The sequence below is a fragment of the Tiliqua scincoides genome, chromosome 3 (assembly GCF_035046505.1).
Source record: "Tiliqua scincoides isolate rTilSci1 chromosome 3, rTilSci1.hap2, whole genome shotgun sequence".
NCBI lineage: Eukaryota > Metazoa > Chordata > Lepidosauria > Squamata > Scincidae > Tiliqua > Tiliqua scincoides.
Genome location: NC_089823.1, coordinates 76,908,021 through 76,923,883, shown reverse-complemented (window position 1 = coordinate 76,923,883; position 15,863 = coordinate 76,908,021). Strand labels below are relative to the sequence as shown.

The following is a 15,863-nucleotide window of genomic DNA, read 5'->3' as shown; positions in this document are numbered from 1 at the left end:
CAGATTATATAATGAATTATATGTGTAGTCAAGGTCTTTTCAAGAGTTCTGTTGTTTTTTAAAAATTCTATTGGCACAAAAGATAAAGCCACCCAATGGTTTTCTGTAGTTTAAAGGATGCATTTATTTGGCTTACAGTGCTTATTAGAGGCTTCTCATGCTTCAGGGAAAAAGAGAGTCATGCCCCAGGGGACAGCTGCGTGGGCTTCTTTACCTGCTAAAAGTTTTACTGACATTTCTGTAGCCTAGGCAATAGGCTTCCTGCTTTCAGTGTTGTTTGGGTATGAATACTTTCAGTACTTTTAAACACAGTCATCTCATGTTAATCAGGGAAAAGATATGACAGCTACTGCAATGTGTTCATGTATGATTCTTGCTGAAATAATCTCAGAATTAAGATATGTAACCAACTGGTGGTGGCAGTGGCAGGTCTGGAAGCAGGAAACAAGTGGTAGGGAAGAGTATGGGCAAGACTAAGTGAGGTGAGCAGGCTGCCACAAAGCAGGTTGATCACAAATAATCACAAAGATTATTTAAAGAGATACTCATCAATATGAAAAATGGAAACACTTGACTGCATTAATTTTATTCTTAAATTAATGTTTATTTGGACTTGACCTGGGCTACAGCGTTTTACACTGAAACCATTTGAGAAGTTGGATTTGGAATCACGAGGTATTATGGCTTGGATCTGAAGAACTGTGTATGCAATGGGATTTCTTCCTTCCTGCTGCAGAACCTTGTGTGCCTCCCCTCAAATGATACTGAGGATCAGAGGAGCTTCAGGAATAGAGCTGCATTGATTTGTCACTGATTTCCATCAACTGATTCTCTGTGCAGTCACACATCCCTTCTATTTTGCAAATTTCTACCAGGAATACAATGTGTCTCAATCTCTGTCTGTCTGTGGAAGCTTAGGAGGAAAATAAGAAGAGAGGCACACTCCCTCTCAGCAGGTAGAGTGGAACATAAAATTTTTAGCTAACTATGGGTTCTAGAAGTTTCTGTGGCTGGTCTGTATGTGTGCAAATATGCCAAATATGCTGGCACACAGAGTCACTTGATGAACATAATTTACATACATTTAACTAAGCTATATGTTGATAAAAGTGAAATGAAAAGGCAGAAACATCACTAGGGTTTGTGTCACCTGGTGTGAGAAATCATTGCATCACCTCCATGTTGGGGGTGTATGCATCACCCCCTCACATTCAAGACCATACAGAATAAATTACAATATCATAAGCACAACCTAAATGTAATGGCATTACCAGCGTTAGTGTAACCCTCATTAACTTTATTTTAATATATAACAGTACAGGTCACCCAACAAATCAGTAACCAACAAAAAACCAGTGACCAACTTGATGACATTCACACAACTGAATAAGAGTTCTAGTATTCGATCTGATACATGGAAATGAAAGCTGACTCATACTAACATTTTATTGGTTCCCTGCTATGTCATAACAACACCTCATTGGCTCTCAGAACAATCAGTCTCATTGGTTGGTTTTGAGGAGAAAATAAGGAAATTCACTTTTTGTAACATAAGGCAGTTATGTTTTTCTTTTCTGGTTATTTGGTTATAATTTTTGATAGAATACAGATATTTCAGTGCCGTTTGTATCACTGCATTCTGCATTAAATTGCACATCAAATTATTTTATATATATTTTGGCCAGTAGTGGTGTCACCCCTCTCGAGTGGTGACCAGTGCGTTTTGCACCCCTTAGCAACGCCACTGTTAGAGTTTTATATTGATGCTATAGCAGTGTAATTGAAAGTAGAATAAATTAAAGCGTGTTTTGTACCTTCTGTGAAGGTAAATTTGGTAACAAATTTTTTTACATATCTGAAAAATATAGACCAGATATTTTTCAGTCAGTGTTTTATGTTTGTTGCTAAAATTCACGTAGAGTGTGAAAGCACAATTAGGTGCTTGCAGTAGGGATAAATTATGAAAAAATCGGTCAAAATACTGCTCTTTTTGTGTACAAGGTAGAGTATGCAGCTGTTGGAAGTGGGACATGCCCAAGCTTTCATATTCATGCTGGTTGTTGTAAACCAACCAGTGTACCTACTGCCTCCAATGCTCATGATCTTGAGTAAGCAAACAATGCGTTCCTTGCCTGCTTTCCCTGATTCCTCTTTCCTCATGTTCTCATTACAATAGATAATCTGCTGAAGAAAGTAGACACTCGCCCTTTTAAAGTGTTTTATGGATTAATCCTATGAATTTCTATTCAGAAAACCCATTGTGTTCAGTGCGGTTTACTCCCAGGAAAGTATGTGTAGATTGCAGCGTTAAAGTGTTTTACAGCCTGTTGTTCCAAACAACTATATTGTTGATGCATGTGGATGTCAGCATTATGGCAGTCATGAAAACCACTTTGACAGCACATGGAGGTGTCCACCACTTGAGTGCTAGTGGGAAGGCCGCCGCCATGCTGTGTGCATCCTATTGAAACCTGCTGAGGCAGGTAAGTAGGCAGAGGAGGTGGGGTTGAGTGGGGGGGGAGACAGAATGGGGGTAGAGGAGGGCAAAACAAGGTGGCAAAAGGGCAGGTTAGGGCGGAACAGGGAGGAAGTGGGTATGGACAGAACTGTTCCTGGAAAGGGGTGAATTTGGCAGTAGCAGTAGCCAAAATTCTAGCCTCGAGTCCTAGACTCTTTCCCCAAACTCAGTCTTGTAGACTGTGGGTCCATATGGACCTGAACCAGTTATTTCGCTAGCACAAGTCTGAGTAGAACCCTCTGTGCTGTAGAGGCTTGGGTAAGGAAACAGAATGCAGCAGTAGCCTTCTTGGTGTCATTGCAACAGTGAGGGAGGGAACACCGTATGATTGGCCTATTAAATGTTTAGTGCCTTTTTATAATGCTTTTAGTGTTTTAATACTATTATGAACTTTCAGTATGTATTTGCTTTCTGCCACTGCTCCTGTTTTATTGCTGTCTTTAAATGGAATGATCTTGGTTTTTTGTCTCATTGTTTATTGTTGCATCCTGGTAGCATTTGATGCCAATCAGTATATAAGTACAGCAATAATAATAAATAATAAGTCCTACATTTTTAGGGTTAAACCAGTTGTAATGTATTACAATTCCTGACAATTTTTACTTTAAAATAAGTGTAGGGGCCCCAAATTTGGTCACAGCAGCAGTACTCAAATGAGAGTATTTAACCATTCTCAGGCTTCACAGAAGAGATGGATTTGAAGGAAGAGAGAGGTGATGTTGCGATCACTTCAGACTTAGGGAGCAGCAAGCAGAAAAGGGTGTAGCTATTTAAGGAGAAATATAGTTTTGAGAGAATGATAGAGCTAGGAAAGTGGAGCTCATGGGATGAAAGACAGATTATGTATGTTATATTTAAAGGCAAAAAACAGGACAGAAAAGCTGTGAGGATTATTAAAAGTAAGGAAAAGATTTGGACTGGATGCAGAATGCAATGAGGAGCCAACGTAGCTCTTTAATGTGGAGTGACATATTGTCTGAATGATAAGAGTAAACAATTTTGATAGTTTTGACACTTTACTTTTAGGTAAAGTGAAAAACTGAAGTATGACAAGGAAAACCCAGAGAGACAAAGGTTCCAGATGAAGGTTGCCTCTCTTGGTCTCTCAGCAGCTTTCCAAACCATTGACTATGGTGTTATTCTAGAGCAGGGGTGCCCAAACCCTGGCCCTGGGGCCACTTGTGGCCCTCGAGGACTCCCAATCTGGCCCTCAGGGAGCCCCCAGTCTCCAATGAGCCTCTGGCTCTCCAGAGACTTGCTGGAGTCCACGCTGGCAACTGCTCTCAGCATGAGGGTGACTGTTCAACCTCTCGCCTGAGCTGTGGAATGAGGGCTCCCTCCACTGCTTGCTGTTTCACATTTGTGATGCAGCAACAGCAGCAAAGGAAGGGTCAACCTTGCTTTGTGCAAGGCTTTTTATAGGCCTTGCGCTATTGCAAGACCTTCGTTCAAGGTGCTCATTCTGAGGGATTTATGCAAGCAACTTCCAGAGGGTTAGCTTCCACATTTTGTTACAGCAAAAATAACTGAGTCTTGAAGCACCTTATTGACTAACCAAGTTATTTCTGTAAAAGCTTTTGTGGACTAAAGTTCGTGTTATCAGATGCATGAAGACATCTGATTCAAAATGCTTAATTTTTCACTGAAAGTATGCAGTAGCCATGGTTACTAGCATCAGTTTCTCAACTGCCAAAACAGAAGTAACTGATTTGAATTTAAACACTTAGGCCTTAAATCTCTTTAGTTGCATTATACTGCATTTACGTCTAGAAGAATTTGGAATGAACGATACCTTAACAAAAGCTTTTTAGAAGTACAGAAGAAAGTTCACAATGTTTGTGAATCTCTGACTAAATTGAAGGGAGAACACATTGAAAAAAGAGCATCTTTAATAACATTTATTCCATGACATTATTTTCTAGATGATGACCAGTGCTTATCTTTGAGACTAAAGAAAATAACTCAATGGTAGAGCACATACCTTGCTTGCAGAAGGTCCAAGTTTCAATTCCCAGCATTTCCAGGTAGGCAGAGAAAAATTCCAGACTTTGGAGAACCATTGCCCTTCAGTGTTAGCAATACTGAGTTAAATGGACCAATGGTCTGACTTGGTATAAGCAGTGGCGTTGCTGGGGGGCTGCAGGTCACACTGGGGGGGGCGGTGACACCACTACTGGCCAAAAAATTTTAAATATTGGTACTTTCATGTATACCATCATGTATCATTCAATGTATAATTTCATGCAGAATGCAATGAAACAAACTGCATTGCAATATCAAAAGTATATCCAAAAGACCAGTGGGGTAGTGCAATGGTGCATCACTACAGCCACTGCACAGGGCATTGCCCTGCCCACTCCATGGGAGGAGGTCCATCATAGGGGTGACATGCTGGCCTTCTCCATGGGATGACACAAACCCACTGGGTATAAGGCAGCTTCCTGTGTAAGTAAGTAAGAGAGAAAGGAAGAGAGAAAGTGAATTTCAGATAGCAGCTAGGATGTGTATGATTTATAGCAGGAAAGGATTAATGGTTGAGTCTGTACCACTGTGCTGTGGCACATTAGTGGGTGTGCCATGAATGGTCCGCAGATGTACTGTGGGAGTTTGGGGAAGGGTCATTTATTAATAGGGCCATTTGGGGATGTGTGCCCAATGCCAGCAGTGCAGTGTGCCTTGTTAGTTGTCAAAAACCAATTTTCCTTGATATGGCTGTTGAATTTTCTGAGTCACATTTAGGCTTTGTCTGGGCAACAAGTAACCTGTCTACTATCCCCGACTAGTGTTCCCTTGGCTGCTGGATTTCTATCAGTCCCAAATCTCAGAAACCTTCTCCTTTTGCTTCCTACCCTTTCAGCTCTCTAGTCTGCTTATGGCATTGCATCTCAATGTCCTGTTTGGGTCTGTTAGAGCAGGGCTTCTCAAACTGGGGCATCGCAATATCCCAGCCTGAGGGCCCTAGACTCTTTCCCCTTAAGGAGCGGGGAGAGGCAGCAATGTGATTTCCAGGATCGCGTTGCTAAGGGGGCTGCAGGGACTGGCATTTACTTACCTGTCCCTGCTGCAGCTTCCCAGGGTTGCGGGGAGCCCTGCGTGACCCTCCGCAGGGCCCCCCAGCCTTCAAAAAGTGAAAGTGGAGCTATCACACTCCAATTCCAGTTTTGTGGACACAGGGCGCAATCTCTCCGCTTTGCCTTTCTGAAGCTTAGGGAGCCCTGCAGAAGGTTGCGCAGAGCTCCCTGCACCTCGGGAGGATGCAGCAGGGACTGGTAAGTAGCCTGTCCCTGCTGCCCCCCTTAGAAACACAATCCTGGGGATCTCCCTGCCTCCCGAACCCCCGCCTTCCCTGCTGCCACACAGTCACTTACTGTGGTCCTCTAACTTCCTGAGAGTTTGAGAACCGCAAGTTTTATACTTCATTTGAAGCAAATTCTCCATATGCAGGCCATGACAATAGCAGTGCATACTCAAATAACTATTGTAGCCCAGTGTGTAATGGAAACAGCTTCAGCTATCACGTTTATATATTCACAGTTAGTCTTGCCTTTCCTTAAGTTAATACTTGTACTAGCAGTAATTTAAAAGCAGTATGCAAGAAATATTACTTTTGAAATGAACATCATAGGAAATACTTACCCTGCTAACTGGGTAAGAGGCACTTTTTCAAGTGGATGCTCCTCTTTTATTTATCAGGGGGAGAGTAACTGACCCTCCTCTTTTCTAGTGGCTGTGTCTTTTCTAGTGTTTTCTAGTGGCTGTCTGCTGCTATTCTTTTGCATCTTTTTAGATTGTGAGCTGTTTTGGGACAGGGAGCCATTAGATATTTGTTTGATTTTCTCTGTAAACCGCTTTGTGAATTTTTCATTGAAAAGCGGTATATAAAAATTATTATTATTATTATTATTATTATTATTATTATTATTATTATTATTATTATTATTATTATTATTATTATTATTGATGATGATGATGATGATGATGATGATATAAAGAAATTTTATTCCCTTCCTCTTTTTCTGGTTTTTGTTCCAGTTTTCAACCAAATTGAACTTTTTAAATACTCTTCATGCTTACCCTTATTTGGAAGCATCCAAGGGCACAATCCTAACCAACTTTCCAGCACTGACCTAGCCACAATGCAGCCGCAAGTTAATGCAACAAGCATGCCTGTACTTTGAGGAGGCCTTCTTCACTCCCTCCCCACTGCAGGATGCACTGCTATGTCAGTGCTGGAAAGTTGGTTAGGATTGCACTCCAAATTGGATAAAATAGGCATAACTACTTTACTCTCTGTATCAAATTTTTGATACAATCTAATTTCTATATTTGTGTTGATAGCAAAAAATAATGGATATAGTTTGAGTTGGTTTATACAGTATAAATGTTATTTCTTGCTTTTTTGTGCTATAGAAGTCATTTGTAACAACTATAAGGCAAATTCAGCATAGTTATTTCAAATTAGACTAGTTAAATAAAGCACCTGCAGTCAGTTAAATTCTGTGCATTAGAAATATTGGAGTGAAATCAGTTGAAATACCATATTCTATTCATGCAATTCTTCTTAGGGGAATAATTGCCTCCTTGTTTCACATGTTATGATCGTTATGATGACGTGTGGGAGTAGAACAGCTTGGCAGTGGATGTCACTGTGTGTACTTAAAAAAAAAATGACTCTCAACCTGCTCATGGAAACTTTAAGCTGTGAAATTTATAGCCCAATCATGATCTGCCTGGCATGAAAGGCTGCAGCGGCACCAAATATGGCTGTTGTGGCATCTTAAACATGCTGGGCAGCTGACGGCAGCTCCTCAAGGGAAGGGGACATTCACCCCCTTCCCCCAGGTAAGGAAAATAGCCCTCCCAAATGGGGCTACGTGACTCTGCACTGGCTATTTAGCCAGCGCCGAGTAAAGACACCTCATGTCAGACCATGAGGCCTAACACAGGGCTCTGGATCTGACTGAGCTCAGCTGGTCTCACCCTTATTACCCCGCTCCCTTTCCTGTCATGCCTTCTCCCCACCCTCCCCCTGCCTTGGAACGCCTCTCCTGCCCCCACACCCCTGCCCCCACTCTCACTGAGCATTGGGCGGCGGTCCACCAGCTTCTGACCAGCACAGGTCCAGTGCAGGTCCATGCTGGGCCAGCACTAACAGTCACAGGTGTGCCTTACAGCACATTTGCGACAGTGCACGCTGGCAGTGAGCCGGCACACATGCTACAGGATTGGATTGGATTCGATGCTACAGGATTGGATGCCACAGGATTTTTGTATACAGAATGTATACGAAGGAAGTATATTAATTGTAAGTCTGGTGGACTTATGCCCCACATTGCATATACGCAACAGGCACCAAATGTGTACACCTGTGGGCTGAGCAAAATGGGTTAAAGTAGTTGGGAACGGTTTTCAAGAACATTAAACTTTTCAGACTGAAATATTTTAAAAAATTAAACATTCAAACTTTAAAATATTTTCAGTATCATGTTTGTGTAAAGATAGAAAAGCCATAAGTCCTCCATGATTTGTAGGCCCTCCATGATTTGAGTCCAGACTGTCCGAAAGACCGCTTTCTTTTATATATCCAAACCCGTCCTCTTAGGTCATCTGAGGAGGCTCTTCTACAAGGACCACCTCTGTCACAAGTGAGAGGGGTGGCAGCTCAAGGGGCAAACCTTCTCTGTAGTGGCACCACAACTACGGAATTCCCTTCTAGGGGAGTTGGGAACTGCTCCCTCCCTCTTGGCTTTTCAGCAACGGATCAAAATATAACTGTTTTGTCTGGTATTTGGTTGCTGAGTGGATATTATCCCCCTGAGCCTCTGTAATACTACTGTGACTTGACTGCTTCCCTGGTTCCCCCAGTGGCTCAATGATGTGTGTTAGGTTTTGCTTTATGTCTTACTGTTTAATATCAAAAATATTAAAATCAGTGTTTTTAATGCTTTCATGTTGTACTTCTTACCTGTTTTGATACTTTGTACTTTTATTATGGAGCTTTGCAAGCTGCCTTGGTCATTTGCTTTGGCATGGGATAGGCGGGATATAAATTTCTCTAATAATAATAATGGATGGAGCTCAACATTGCTACTCTGAAATGCTTGTGGAGAGTCAGTCTGGGTATAATCTGGCTTTAAGCAAATAAATATTAAGCCTTCCTCCGGTCACGTCTGGAGCTGTTTTTGGACAAAAACCAGAAGTGCCCTTTTAGTTCCTCCGGAAGCCATTTTGAGGCCTGTGGAGGCTGCGCAGCCTCCATGGGTCTCACAAAGGCCACCAAAAGCCTCAGAGGCCACGTCTCTGAAGGTGACTGGAGCACAGTCTTCTGAGGCCCATGGAGGCCATGTGCAGCCTCCACAAGCCTCAGAAAGGCCTCCGGAGGTCCTAGAAAGGCTGATGCCCAGTTGCTTCCAGAAGGCTCCAGTGGAGCCAAGTCTGGCTCCATGCAGGTCCTGGGGACCTGTGTTGAGCCGGATAGAAATTTTGCGAATAAACAGGCTCCACCTGTAATTCCTAATAAGTGTAAATCACACTAGCTAGGTGGACCAGTGGTCTGACCAGTATATGTCAGATGAAATAGTATATGTTTCATCTAGTCCTTTGTTCTTTCTTTTAGCATCTATTTCTTTTGATTAGCTCAGTGGATAATGCCACAGCATTCTTTGCTTACCAATGTTTTTGTTGTAACAAAACACCTCTAAGGCACAGCTGGACAAGACAGCAGAAGATCCACAATGCAGTCTTCCACAATTTTGTTTTTATTAAGGGGAGATGGACTGGACTGGATGCACTCGGGACTGGACTACAGCACTTCTGGTGGGGTGGGGGTTTAATCTTCCCATGTGCCATCTTCCCAGTCCTAACAGCCTTTGTAAGAACTTTTTGCCATAGGGCAAAACATACAGTACCAGTCAGATCCTCATACAGTTTCAGTTACTGTTATAAAGAATGAGAGATTTGCTCATGGAACTTCTGTTGTTATCATAGATTTGTTCCTTATACTGCCTTGAGATTCTTGTTTGTCAGGTTATGTTGTTCATCTTAATAAGTACAGGCCATGCCTCATTATCCACTGTGGTTTCTGTTCTGGAAACCTCAGTGGATAAAAAAAATCAGTGGATATCAAATCAATGGAAAAATAGCTTTAAAGATCCACTTTCAGGTTTCTTGCTCTATATCAGGGTGTCCAAACTTTTTGGTAGGAGGGCCACATCATCTCTCTGACACTGTTGGGGGTCGGGGAAATGTAAATTTCAAATTTGAATAAATTTACATAAATGAATTTATTAGACGGAACTTATATGAATGAATGAATTTTACTGACCTTATTTATAATACACATGAGATCCAGAAAAGGGGAGTTGTTAAAATAATTTCTGACGTATCTAACACACCTGTTCCCAGGGAAAAATACATAACAAACTTAAGAGGAGTCAGTGTGGGGAAGTCAGGGGGGAGTCAGGGGGGAAGGAGTCATGGGCTCCTTCCCCCCCCAATGCAGGAGCATGTTTCTCTCTCTCTCTCCCCCCACCCCTCCACATCCTGGCAACAAGCAGCAGCAAAGGAACACAGTCAGCCAGGGAACTGGTGGGCACCTATCTCCTCTGGGCAGGAGTTTGTTTCTCCTCATTCACACAGAGAAGGGAGTTGTTTGTCTCTCTCAGTCCCTGTCCCTCCCCCAGCCTGCACCCAGCACCAAACAAACTTAGAAGCAGGCAGAGAGATGTGTGTATTTCCCCATTCACAAACGGACCCCCCATCTTTCTCCCTTTCTGCCAGAAACCCCAACAAGCAAAAGCAGTAGGCTTCCTCCTCATTCAAACATCCCACAAGTTCTATATTCACAATTAAGACTCTTGCCTTTTCTTTTTGCACTTCCACCATCAATATTCTTCCATCTTGTGATGCATATATTAATTTTGGTCTCAATCTTTCTTTAACATAAGTGGCTACACCTCTTTTTTTTCATCTGAGATTACAAAAACTTCTCCTGATTTTTTTATTCACCAACAATGCCTTATTCATATTTTTGATATGCGTTTCTTGTATACGAATTATATCCATATTTAATTTTTGCATTTGAAGGAAGACTTTCTTTCTTTTGGGGGGAGAATTTAAACCATTTATGTTGACTGAATAAATGCTCCAACTTCGTTTAGTCATCAAGGTTCTTTTTACTAGTCTTCCTCTCTTTTTGTCTTTTCTTTGTTGCTATTGGTGAGCACCTCTTACTCCCTCCTCTAGGCTCTTCCCTCTCTGATTCATCAGTTGTTTCTAAGTCATTTGATTTATTTTCATCAGATTCCATTTCTAATCTATATTCTCCTAGTTCTTTTCTTCTCAATTTCTCTTCCTCTTTCTCTTCCTTTCTTATCTCGTCTTTCATCACTGTGCTCAAAAAGTTTTCTGCTTTCATTGTTGAATTTATATTATATCTCTGTGTCTGATATTGAAGAAACATACCTTCTGGAGAAAGCCATCTGTATGGTACTGGCTTTTCTCTTAAAAATTTTGTCAGGTTTCCATATTCTTTTCTTTTCTTCTCCATGGAACATGTCTCAAAATGTTGACTTTGTTGTTATCCACTGTCCATTCCTTTTCCCGTGAGGTCTTCAGTAATTTATCTCTGTAAAAGGTCAGAGCCACACTTCCCTGGGAGTAAGCCCCACTGACTCTGATGGGACTTACTGCTAAGTAGACATGCTCTCCAGTGGCATTCAGAAATCCTACAATTTCAACCTTGTAGTGCCCGCCCCCAAGCACACACAAGCAGCGCAAATAGACCCATCCGTCCTCAGTTTCTACTCTCCACCCCCCCAAGCCAAACTCAAGCAGGACAAACAGGCCCAGGACTGCTTACCCCTTTCTGACGCCTGGACTCAGCAGCAGCCTCCCCAACCTAATGGGAGTGTAGCGGATGGGCGGGGCTTCTGCAGAGCTCTGCTGTGAGGGCTGGGCAGGGCAGCCTTTCCCTCGATGATGCTGCGAGAGCAGCCATGTCCGGCCAGTGAGGGCTCCCACAAGTCTTCAGTGGGCCGGAGGCTCGTTGGAGACCGTGGCTTCCTGGGGACCTGATTGGGACTCCCAGAGGACCGCAAATGGCCCGTGGGCCAGGGTTTGGGCAGCCCTACTCTATATGGATGCATTTTGGTGCTTCAGTGGAGGAGCACGAAACCCAGTAGTGGGTTTTTAAACTTATCTTTAACCCCAAGAAGCTTGCGACCAGTGCAGTTTAAGAGCACAAAGGTAGGAAGTGGGATTTTGGCACTTTTTTTCCCTATTACAAAGCATTTAAAGGTGCACCCCAGTATCAGTAGTGAGTCAAATAAGTGGATAACGAAGCACAACCTGTGTAGAACTGTACAGGTTTCAACCTACTTCTAAGGTGTTACAGGAGTTTTTTATATCATAGTAAAGCAAAAAACTCAAAGGAATCTAGTTTGGGGAGAAACCCCTCTGATTATGGAGTAAGCAAAGCAGGAAAACAAATTTAAAAATCCTTATGGGAAATGGCAGTAGAGGATTAGCACAAAGAAAGATGTATATGGAGAAGTGGATGTAGGTTTTATTTCTACCTTATTATGGCTGTAAAGAGGGGAAGAAACTACTATCAGAATTTGAAAGACCTGCCTTCAAAAGAACATAAATACACAAGACTATACTGTTACTCATAATTTAACTGTGTCTTGAGACACTAAAAAATAAGCAGTTTTCTCAACAATTTGACCTACCTAAATTAATCTCAATTCATTTTGTGTTTTCAGGATTGCACAGTATACGAAACAGAGAACAAAATTCTTCATGTGGTGAGTATCGCTTGTAATTTCTGTTAATATTCCCCTGTTACTTTGAGTAGATCACCTAATTTGGGCATGATATATTCAAGTTGAGACTGTTGGGAAAGGTGGAGGGGACAAAGTAGCAGAGTAATAATCAGCAGAAGACCCCTTCCTATTGTAAAAGGTGTCTCACACCACCCAGCCTAGCTGCAATAAGTAAAACACACACAGAGGAGTTCAACCTTGGTTCAAGTTTCAAAAGAAACACCTTGTTCACAGTTCATGGTAGGTTACATGCATATGTGCATCTTCTGATAAAGATCAGAGGCTCTAGAACAGGAGACCCTACAGCTATTTCCTTTGTGCATGAGTGTGGGGAGGATTAGTTCGAAAGCAAGGAACTCTAGCAGGGCATATCCTTTTCTTTTGGAGTCTATAGAGAAAGAAAGAAGGAAGGAAATAGTTGAGGGCCATGCCCTCTGCAAGAACCACAGAAAAGACAGCGTACTGGACATTACATTACCATCCTGCAGGTGGCATTGCTTCTGGATTTCAACAGAGACAATTAAGCAAATTGTGAAAATACTAATAGATAAAGGTTTGCCTCAAGCAAACTCCTTATCTAAGCATTTATTGTGATATTTGCAGCTGCTGTTTTAACACTAGGATTGTAGTTGGGGAAATAGGAAAATATGTTATTGTACACTTATCTAAATTAAGGTGTTTGCTCCATGTGTCTGTTCACATTTATAGTAATGTACTGTATAATACTGCAAATATAAATCTTCTTGGTACTGTATCAGCTTTGAACAGTTCAGCCTAATTTTTTCCTGCTATTATACATTCTGATGAACATTGAACTTCAGAATTTTTATTACTGCATGACATATAAGTACCTCAGAGTGACTTTGTGAAGTTTTTAAAGAGTTGGCAGCTGAGAGAAGTGAACTCATTTTGAAAGTTCCTAGAATAATAAAAAGCTTCTTTTTGAATGAGTAATTTGTTGGATAGTAATGCTGAAATTTAGTAGGTAGCAAGTAACCACTGATCCCATTTCAGAAATTATTCTCTTGTTCCTACATGAATGCACCATATAACAGTTTATGAAGTTAAATATTATATACTGTATTTCAAGACAGAGTTTAAAAAACATTTCAAGTTCTTAAGCCAGTGTTGAATTTGTGGATGCAAGCAAGCACAAAACCGGATGGCCTTTTCTGATTCTTGAATTTTGAAGTGGTGGAATAATGAGATTCCTTGAATTTTTCAGCCCTGCTTATAACTTTTTGGTTGTAATAATTAATGACAAATTGGCTTAATTCCTTCAGTTTTATTCATAAATACATTATAACATTTTTTGTTTTATTTTTAGGGAGAGCATATTCTTTCTTTTTTGGGGGTGAACAATTTTTTTGGCCAGTTAAAAAATTAATTTTCTAAACTTTGCCACCTTCAGATTCCTTTGAAGTGCTGTACATTGCAACTCCTTAACAATCACAAGTACTACAGTCATTAGCTATAGTACTCCTTCAGTTCTGTAAGGCTGAGTACTTCTGAATATGATTGACTTGTAATTCTGTAAATGGTACTGATTGAAGCCTGTATTAATGTTATCTCAAAATACAAGGTCAGGTCAACCCTTTTGTTGAAGCAAATGGAGAAATCCTTGAAAGTAATCTGTGCTTTGGTTTGTATGTATGCAACAAATTTTTTGATTGGGGCAACTGAGTACAGTTGAATTGTAGAGGAATATATTTATATAATAAATAGCATCATTCTATATAATGTTACATAAATATATAAATTATTCCCGAGGGTTCCATTCCAAGAACTCACATGGATGGCAAAAAACACACTATAGCAAATCAATTTAAAAAACAATGTTTCTTTGCTCTGGTGATTGAAAAACAACCTTGCTGACCTTTGTGATGTTAGGATAGAGTCATTACGAAGACAGACAATCCAACAATCCGTCTCTCTCAAGGTGCTTAGAAAGGCTTCACTCCAACCCCTCCCTTCACCAATGCAAAGTATCTTTCTTTCAGGTGCTCAAAGGGAAGGGAGGGGTCTTGGGTTGAAGCTGCCTGAAAAGTGATGGATTGTCAGCCTCTCTCTCTTCCTCTTTCTCCCTCTCTCATTGTTAGACAACTGTTTTCCTTTAATTTAAAGGGTGCTTTTCATTGCATTGAGAGAGAAAAATCTAAGGATAATTAGGTTATACCTGTAATGGGTTGCTGTCTCTCTGTACAACAGTAAGAAAAGCAGTTTTTTGAAACTGTGATTTTAAAGCAGGGGTCTCCAGACTCCGGCCCGGAGGCCAGATGTTTCCCGCAAAGTGCCTCTATCCGGCCTGCAGCCAGCCTCTGATCCCCTGAGAGCCTCTGGCCCAATTGACCAAACACAAACAGAGTTGTGCTTGTGGGATGGGGGAATGAGGGTCCGTTTAAGCGTGTTCTTTATTTCTTGGGCTATGTTCATGCTTGAAGAAGTCCTGGACATTTGAGCCCATTCATTTATTCATTCATCTAAGTTCTTCCATCTCTAATGTATTTAATTTTTATATTTAATTTTTTTCTGGCCCTCGACACTGTGCCACATATTTGATGCGGCCCTTTCGCCAAAAAGTTTAGAAACCCCTGTTTTAAAGGGATGCATTTTCCCCCTTTTCCAGAGATCAGCACATTCCTTCTCATTTTCAGGGGCCATTCATGTTGAGTCAAATCCATGTATAACAAAGATGGACATGTATTTACATAAATATATATATACATAAAAACATAAATATTTATTTATATGATTTATACCCCTCCTTTCTACCCCATTAAGAGCATTCAAGGTGGCTTACAAATAACAAATGAGTAACAGCTCAATCCTGTTCTTTTTCCCCCTCCAGCAATGCAATGATACCAAAATGGCTACCGCTGCATCCTACAGGGGGAACCTACTGTGGGAACATTTATTCCCTTACCTGGGGTTAAGCCTCTGCAGTGCAGAAGGGTCTACTTAAATATGTGCTTGTGAATTTGTTGGCGCAGGTCCATGTGATCCCACACCACAGGATCAAATCCAGAAAGGAGCTAGGATTTGGCAGCCATGGCTGCTGCTGAATCCACCCACCATCACAACTGTGTTCCACCCACTGCTGTTGTGTTTTGCTCTCCCCACTCCTCCCTTCCCCACCATCCTACCTGTCTCACTGGGCCCTTTGGGATCAGCTGATGAGCTCAGGAAGGCTCTGGCATTTTTTCTGGCTCTCCTGCAATACACATTTTCTACTGGTGGTTAGGCTCAATAGGATTGGGCTGCAAATCTATGGGAGCTGTGTAAAATATGTTTTGATATCCTATGTCAGAATATAACATTCAAAGCTTTCAAGTAAAGTTATTTTTTGTCATTTAATTTTATACATGAAGAAACATGGGAGCAGAATGCATATAAAGTTGTAAATATGAAATCTAACTAGTCACTTTTAAAGAAGTGAACACATTCAGTAGAATTTCTGGAATATGGAAGAAGTAGCTCATTTGGTAAAATATTGTGCTCATGTATTCAGTCACCCAGAACCA

The 15,863-nt window shown here is 41.3% G+C and overlaps 1 protein-coding gene across 4 annotated transcripts in view; it reads left to right on the top strand.

Annotated features, from left to right (window-relative positions):
* CNKSR2 (connector enhancer of kinase suppressor of Ras 2) overlaps positions 1 to 15,863 on the top strand; it is a 202,072-nt gene that overhangs the window by 53,895 nt on the left and 132,314 nt on the right. For all 4 annotated transcript variants that reach the window (XM_066620486.1, XM_066620485.1, XM_066620484.1 and 1 more), the window contains exon 5: positions 12,283 to 12,324. In XM_066620486.1, the coding sequence (XP_066476583.1) occupies positions 12,283 to 12,324 (42 nt within the window). The remainder of the gene's footprint in view (positions 1 to 12,282; positions 12,325 to 15,863) is intronic.